We start from the raw sequence: 9,077 nt of genomic DNA, 5'->3' as shown, positions 1-9,077 counted from the left end.
ATTACATAAAATAACAAATAAACAATAATAATAAGAATAATAACAATAACAATCACAACAACAATAACAATAATGACAATAATAATAATAATGATAATAACAACGATAATAACAACGATAATAATAAATTATTATTATAATAATCATCATCATCATCATCATCATCATAATAATAAAAATAATAATAATAATAATAATAATAATAATAATAATAATAATAATAATAATAGTAATAATAATAACAATAATAATAATAATGATAATAATAATAAAGACAGAATAAGAAAAAATATAAAGATAAAAGAGGATAATTACATTAATAACATTTACAGTAATAAAGATAGATGAATAAAAAATCAATAAAGAGGTTAAAAGGTACCTCTGTTTATGCCACACACCTCCATCCTCTGATCAGGTACGTAACACCCTCCCCCGAACCCCCTTCCTGTACAAACTTCGGAAGTTACATGACTCAACAGCCATCAGCAAAAGAAAAAATAATAATAGTAAATTTAGAAAAAATAATAATAATAAAAAAAGAGAGAGAGATAAATGAAAGAGGAAGGTAAAAAGATAGATATATATATATACAGTAGAGGTAACCTATCAAGCTAGCTCCGAGATTTGCTATAATTTGATGGCAACAAAGTTTTTTACTCCCTTCCTTCTCCCCTCTACTCCCCTTCCTTAAGTCCCCCCCCCCTCTTTCTTGGACCCCCACTCCCAATCCCCCTTTTTCTATTTCTGTCTATCTATCTGTTTGTCTATCTGTCTATTTATCTGTCTGTCTATGTTATCTAGTCCCCCCCCCTCTCTTTCTCTCTCTTTTCATTTTCTCTCTCTCTCTCTCTCTCTCTCTCTCTCTCTCTCTCTCTCTCTCTCTCTCTCTCTCTCTCTCTCTCTCTCTCTCTCTCTCTCTCTCTCTCTCTCTCTCTTCCCCACTAAAGTTGCATGACTCGCCTGCTTTTAACCTGAAACCTCTTCCCCTTCAGATCCTACTCCCCCCCTCTCCTTCCCCCTACGTCCCTACCTCCCTCTCCCCCCTTATACCCCCTCCCCCCTCAGAAAAAATAAGATCTTATATCAGGGACCCAGCAACCATTCATAACAGCTGACCTCACTCTTCCCTTCCCCTTTCCCTACCCTCCCCCCTCCCCTTCACCCCTTCTACTCCCCCCCCTCACCATCCCTGTCCTCCCTTCCTCCTTTTACACCCGTTCCCTTAGCACTACCCTACCCCCTCCCCCTCCCCCTACCGTTAGCTCTCCTCTCCTCTCTCCTTCTTATCCTCCCCCCTCCCCTCCCCTGTCCTCTCCCCTCCCCTGTCTTCTCCCCTTCCCCTAAATCCTTCTACCTACACACACACGCGCGCTCCTCCCCCCTCCTTCCCTCCCTCCCTCCTCCTCTCCCTCCTCTTCTCTCGTACTTTTCATTCCTAGAGTATATATTAGCCACACACCAAGGTCCTAATCTGGCTTGTCTATTATTGTAATTGATTCTCTTGGTATTCTCGTCGTAAAGAGAGAGTTCAGTCATCTTTTTTTTTCTCTCTCTCTTTTTTTTTTGAGAGAGAGAGAGTGGAGGGGGAGGGGAAGGGGAAGGGGGAGGAGGGGGAGGATGGTTGGGGGCAGAGGGGAAGGTAAATACAGTGCGTTGTGGTATCTTAGCGATGATAAACTGATGATGACGAATACTAATGGTGGTGCTGTGCTGGTAATAAGATTTGTGATTATGATAATAGTGATAATCATCGTATCGTATTTGCCATTGTCATTATTATCATTCTATCGTTCTTGTTACCATTATTACTCTCGTTCTTTTTTATATTATCAACATCACCATTCTATATCCATTATCATCATAACCATCATTCTTATTATCATCAGTATTGTAGTTAGCACCATCAGTACTAGTATTACTATTACTATTACTATGATCGCTATTCTCATTATCATTACTGTTTTTACCATCATTATCATTATCATCCTCGTTACTTGTATGACAGTAGTATGGGTAATGAAATTTGTCATCAAATAATACTAGTGGTTATGGAATAATAATTTCAATTACAACATTAAATCAGTAAATCATTAAATGCAATAACCCTGAAAACAAACAAGGCAATCTTAATGATGATGCCGATAATAGTGATAATAGTAATAGTGATGATAAAGATAGTGTCAATAATGATAACAACAACAGCATCAACAGCAACAGAAAGGGAAGGGTTTGACAGAAGCTGACAGCTCTATCACAGAGGCCTTGGCTGGACTGGCTGAATATAACTAATAGAAGTTGACAAGATAATATTTCAATTATAAGTTAATAATAAGTTAATAAGAAGTTAGTAATTACAGCAGGAAAAGTACGTAAGATAAATATAAAAGGGACGCTAACGACGAGAAAATAAGAGGAAGGAAAGCTGGAAAGGCAATATTACCCCATGTTCAATATCTAAGGCAAGTCGAAAGTATCAGTAGTGACAGTGGCTGAGAAGAACAAGAATTAACAGAGAGACGGAAAGCTTGTAATAGCTGTTCGAGAACTAGGAAGTAAAAAGAGATTGAATCAAAGCTAAAACAGACCAATCTTGAGTTGAAAGTCAGTCCAGGCTGTGTGAGGTAGTTGATGAAGGCATAATAAACCCGCCTCTCAAACAAGTCCACACAATTAGCACAGAGGGACAGTACAAGAAGACATGAACCACGTAGGTCGTAAGATTCAAGGAGAAGTCTGTAGGAAATGTAACATCGAAATTCCAGAAACACGGTATCAGTAAGAACCAACTAGTTTGATAAAAAAGGGACCAAAAAATGCAAGATCCTATGAGATTCTTCCATCCAAACTGACCACGAAATTAGAGCTAAAAGGCCCGATATGATTATAATAGATAAAAAGAGGACCAGGTACGCAAAACGATCGACACTGCCATTGCATATCACAACACAACGGAACACACAAAAAAGGGGGTGGGGAAAAATGTCCATACATCGAGATCTATTTCGAGGACTAAACACACAGGGGAACTCGACCGCGGTGATACTTCCTGTTGTATCCGTATTTGGTTCACGAGGAGCTGTGCCAAACTGGATTCGAAATGCGACAAAAAGACACTGGGATTCAGACAAGTTTGGCCGAGATAGAGAAGGGTGTTTTACTGAACTCTGATTAGATTCCTAAGAAGAGTCCTTGAAGATTAGGTAACCTTCTTGCCAATTTGCATCACGGAGTTGTCCGTTAGACTCTTCAGTGTAATATAATGATAATGATATTAATAATGATGATGATGACGAATATAACGATAATGATGATAACAATAATGATAATGATAATAATGATAACAATTGCAATAATGATAATGTTGATAATTGCAATAATTATTATAATAACAATCCTGATGATAATAGTAAGAATGATAATGATGATAATAATAATCATAATAATAATAATAATAGTAATAATAATAATCATCATCATTATCATCATCATCATCATCATCATCACCATTATTATTATTATTATTATTATTATTATTATTATTATTATAGTAATAATAATAATATAATTATTATTATTATTATTATTATTATTATTATTATTATTATTATTATTATTATTATTATTATTATTATTATTATTATTATTATCATTATTATTTTTTTTATAATAATAATAATGATGATGATGATGATGATGATGAGATGATGATGATGATGATGATGATGACGATGAGATAGATGATGATGAGATGATGATGGTAATAATGGTCATAATGATGATAAAAAATAATAATAATAATAATAATAATAATAATAATAATAATAATAATAATAATAATAATAATAATATAATAGTATTAATAATAAGAACAACAATAATAATAATGATAATATTTTTTTTTTTCTTAACGGTAGGTTCATGTCTGAGCCGCCGTGGTCACAGCATGATAATTGTATTTTTCATGTAGTGATGCTCTTGGAGTGAGTACGTGGTAGGGTCCCCAGTTCCTTTCCACGGAGAGTGCCGGTGTTACCTTTCAGGTAATCATTCTCTCTATTTTATCCGGGCTTGGAACCAGCACTGACTTGGGCTGGCTTGGCCACCCAGTGGCTAGGTAGGCAATCAAGGTGAAGTTCCTTGCCCAAGGGAACAACGCGCCGGCCGGTGACTCGAACCCTTGAACTCAGATTGCCGTCGAGACAGTCTTTGAGTCCGATGCTCTAACCACTCGATCACCGCGGCCTATCAATGATAATAATAGTAATATTGATAAATAATAATTATTATCATCATCATCACCATCATCATCATCATCATCATCATCATCATCATCATCATCATCATCATCATCATCATCATCATCATCATCATCATCATAATCATCATCACCACCATCATTATCATCGTCATCATCATCATCATTATCATCAACATCATCATTATAAAAGTGCCACTTCTACTACTACTGTAAATGATACTACTACTAATAAAAATAATAATAATAATAATAACAATAATAATAATAATAATGATAATAATAATAATAACGATAGTGACAGTGATAATAATAATAATGATAATGACATTAGTGATAATGATAACAATACAACCACATCCTCAAAGTCATCAATGAATTCATTTGCGGCAAAATAGACATATGTAAAAAAATAAACAAGATGACTTTAATAAAGATGACTCTTTGATCATCATCAATTACCGTCAATTCTCTGTTATCACGCAATTCAATAGCCCACTTTCTCTCTTTCTTATAATTGTATAGTTTCATTCCTCATTCTGCGTTGGATGTATTTTAAATCATAAATCGTTTTTTTCTTTTTTCTTTCTTTCTCTATAATGCATTTCATGGTGCTCGTGTTTCTGTTATATAGTAACTGTATTTTTTTCTCTTTTTTTCGTTCTTCGTTATTTCTTTTTCATTTCTGTTTTTTTTTCGTTATCAGTGTTTTCATTATTATCATTATCGTCTTTATCATCATCATCTTTAATATTATCATTACTATCATTATCAGCTTTTATTATTATTATAATTATTATTATCATTGTCATGCATCCATCTTCTCCTCCTCTCCTATATTTCTCTCTTCTCTTTCTCCTATTTTCTTTCCCCAACCCTACACCCCCCACCTTTTACATTCTCCCCACTCATTCTCCTCATTCATCCTCTTCACTTTTTCTCCCGCATCCTACCCCTTCACCATCACTTTCAACTTCCCCACCTTTTTCTTCCTCTACACCTTTTCTCCCCCAACCTACCCCCTCCCCATCACTTTCCACCTCCCCACCCTTCCCCCTCCCCATCACTTTCCACCTCCCCACCTTTTTCGTCCTCCACACCCTTTCTCCCTCATCTTATCTCCTCCCATCATTTTTCTCTCTCCCCATCCCCTCTCCCCCCCCCCCTCCCCGGCATTTCATCACCCCCCGGGCACAGCAGATGGTCTATGGGTGACAGATCGAGGGGCGAGGCCATCTCTGCTGCACCTGCGGAGGCTGGTGGCTAAATGAAAGCATTTGTTCTGCGAAAGGGGCGGTTTTCGTCTCTTGCCTTCCTGTTGTTTGCTGTTGCTAGTGCTGTTGTTGTTATTGTTAGTGCTGTTGTTGTGTGTTGTTAGTGCTGTTGTTCGCGTTGTTGTCTTTATTAATGGTGATGTTTTGCTGTTGTTAATTGTTGGTGGTGGTGGTGTTGCGAATGGTGGTGGTGGTGTTAATGGTGGTGGTGGTGTTAATGGTGATGGTGGTGGTGTTAATGGTGGTTGTGGTGTTAATGGTAGTGGTGTTATTAATTGTGGTGGTGGTGTTGTTAATGGTGGTGGTGGTGTTATTAACGGTGTGGTGTTGTTAATGGTGGTGGTGGTCGTGTTATTAATGGTGGTGGTGTTAATGGTGGTGGTGGTGTTAATGGTGTTGTTGTTTTTGTTAATGGTGGTGTTTTGTTTTTGTTGTTGTTCATGGTTGGTGGTGGAGTTGTTACAAGGTGGTGGTGGTGTGTTGGTGTTTTGTTGGTGGTGAATGTGGTGTCTGGTTTTACTGATGTTGTTGTTCTTGATCGTCTTTGTGGTGGACATTCTTATAACTGTTTTTGTTCTCACGTGGTTCCTGATATTATTGTTGCTATTCTTATTGTTGTGATATTGTTATTGTTATCACTTTTATTGTTATCACTGTTGTGGTTGGCGATGGTGGATGTTGTTGGTGGATGCTGTTGTTGTTATCACTGTCGCTGTTGTTGGTGTAGATAGGTGTTGTTGTTATTGTTATTCGTGGCAAGAGGAGGATATTATAACAATTGTTAGCGTAATGGTGTAGCAAAATAATAAAGCGCTGGTGTTGTGTATTATAGTGAACAAGGTGACAGTGACCGAAATCTGTAATGATTATTGTTCAATTAAACTGATTTCCTTGATATATCACCATAGGACCGGAAGCAAATTATACATTAAAAAAAAAAAAAAATCTAAGGCGAGGATGTTGATGATGGTGATCAAAAGGTTGAGATTAAATGTGAATGAAAGTGGGTGATTGGTGAATAAAAAGGTGAATTCGATTTACATATCAAACCCAAATCTCAAAATAATATTAGTGATAAAAAGTAATATCCAAACTGCCGACAGTAACATTTAATAATGTCAACAGCTTATCAAAAACAATAGGAAACTGTGTGGAGAGAGAGAAAGAGAGAGAGAGAGAAAGAGAAGAGAGAGAGAGAGAGAGAGGGAGAGAGAGAGAGAGAGAAAGAAGAGAGAGGAGAGAGAGAGAGAGAGAGGAGAGAGGGGGGGGGGGAGGAGAGAGGAGAGAGGAGAGAGAGAGAGAGGAGAGAGAGAGAGAGAGAGAGGAGAGAGAGAGAGAAGAGAGAGAGAGAGAGAGAGAGAGAGAGAGAGAGAGAGAGATAGAGAGAGAGAGAGAGAGAGAGAGAGAGAGAGAGAGAGAGAGAGACAAGGATGCAAAGACAAATTCCACTCATACGAACACGTGAACAAAATTAATGACGTGTAATTTCAATAGAAAGAAAGAATGAAAAGAAAAAATAATAAAGAAGGAGAGTAAAGGAGAGCAGATCTCTTCGTGTGAACGAATAAACGAATAGAGAAAAGAAAAAGAAAAAGAAAAGAAAGAAAGAAAGAAATTATATGTATATAGATAGATAGATAGATAGATAGATAGATAGATAGATAGATAGATAGATAAACAGAAAAAAAGAATGAAATTAATGAACTCCTTGTGGAAATCAAATGAACAGAAATGAAAATTATTTTCATGATACAGATTTTAAAAAAATGAAAAGTCAATGATTCGTTAAAATCGAATGAATAAAGAAGAACAGAAGTAATACACAAAACAGATTCAAAGAGACGAATTGACGGAACATATAAATTTACGCACACACAAATATATGTATATATATATATATATATATATATATATATATATATATATATATCTATATATAATATATATATATATATACATATATTATATATTATATATATATATGTACATATATATATATATATATATATATATATATATATATATATATATGTGTGTGTGTGTGTGTGTGTGTGTGTGTGTGTGTGTGTATGTGTGTGTGTGTGTGTGTATCTGTGTGTGTGTATTTATAGATAGATAAAAAAAAATTAAAGAACTAAAAAGAAAAAGCGAAGTAAAACAAAATGAATGAATAATACCAACAAAGGGAAATAAACAAAACAAAACAAAAAAATCAACAAAAATAAGAAGAAAAAAAAAAGAAAAAAAAACTCGCTCGCAGCCCAAACACTCACGGGCACACGGCGCGCACATCGGCGGCGGGGGGTCGCTGATGACCGAATTCCTGCTGGAGGAGTTGGAGGCGAAGGACCCCGGCGAAGGGAGCGCGGACGATCCACTCCAGCCCCTGCGGTGACGCCCGAAGCAGCAGGATTCCTTCGTCACGTTAGCCCGAAGGAGGCGGCCGCAGTATCCATCCGAACGCCGGAGTTTCCAGCAGGAGCCGGATTCTGGAACGAAAGATAGATGGCGTTGAGTCTGATTGCGTCCATCGCGTTACTTCTTTCATGTCGTGTGTTTTCTTTCTGCTTTTATATTGTTTATTCTATTTTTTATTTATTTATTTTTTTTTTTTCTTGTACATTGTTCTCCGTTTATTTCCGTTTCCTTTCTCGTTTGTACTGTTATCATCGCTTCGTTTAATGATAGATGTTCTTGCTGTCGGAATGTAATATTTACATTTATTTAAGAGGATAGGCATGTAAATGGATAGACAGGTGGATAGAGGAATACAAACACACATAGAGAACGAGAGAGAGAGAGAGAGAGAGAGAGAGAGAGAGAGAGAGAGAGAAGAGAGAGAGAGAGGGAGGGAGGGAGGGGAGGGAGGGAGGAGGGAGGAGGGAGGGAGGGAGGGAGGGAGGGAGGAGGAGGAGGGAGGAGGAGAGAGAGAGAGAGAGAGAGAGAGAGAGAGAGAGAGAGAGAGAGAGAGAGAGAGAGAGAGAGAGAGAGAGAGAGAGAGAGAGAGAGAGAGAGTAGAAAAAGAAGAAAGAGAAAGAGAAAGAGAGAGAAAAGACAAAAAAAGGAAAGAGAAAGAGAAAGTAGAAGCCCCCCTCCTCCCCCCAAAAGAGAGAGAGAGAGAGAGAGAGAGAGAGAGAGAGAGAGAGAGAGAGAGAGAGAGAGAGAGAGAGAACATGTGTAAAATGACTAATCCTATGTATGAGTGCGTGCCTGTGTCAAAATGCATGCTTTATTCATCAGTTATTAGAGAACACAGTCGCATGAGCTGTTGCCAGTAGTAAATTTGGAGACATGACCTGTTCTTTATCACTGTCACTGCATTCTCCTTGCACGTGTGGATCTGCATAATTGCATAAACCTGGCAGAGGACTTGACTATTCGCCTTTATGCTTAGGTTACTGCCCGCCATAAAACTTTCGATAGTTTATACCTATCTTAAGATGATGATGATGTACTGCGAGATTTCTTAATCAACTGCTTTCCATTAAATGATTTTAAAAGTCTGTCTGAACGAAAACAATGATAACAATGATAATACCAGTAAAAAT

At 37.0% G+C, this 9,077-nt stretch overlaps 1 protein-coding gene across 1 annotated transcript in view; it reads right to left on the bottom strand.

Annotated features, from left to right (window-relative positions):
- Nucleotides 1-9,077, bottom strand: part of LOC119592959 (follistatin-like) — a gene marked incomplete in the record, with an annotated part of 123,850 nt that overhangs the window by 47,706 nt on the left and 67,067 nt on the right. The window contains 1 exon segment of the mRNA XM_037941878.1: nucleotides 7,803-8,018. Within this exon segment, the coding sequence (XP_037797806.1) occupies nucleotides 7,803-8,018 (216 nt within the window).

Source organism: Penaeus monodon, chromosome 1 (genome assembly GCF_015228065.2).
Source record: "Penaeus monodon isolate SGIC_2016 chromosome 1, NSTDA_Pmon_1, whole genome shotgun sequence".
NCBI lineage: Eukaryota > Metazoa > Arthropoda > Malacostraca > Decapoda > Penaeidae > Penaeus > Penaeus monodon.
This window is presented reverse-complemented; position numbering and strand designations above follow the sequence as displayed.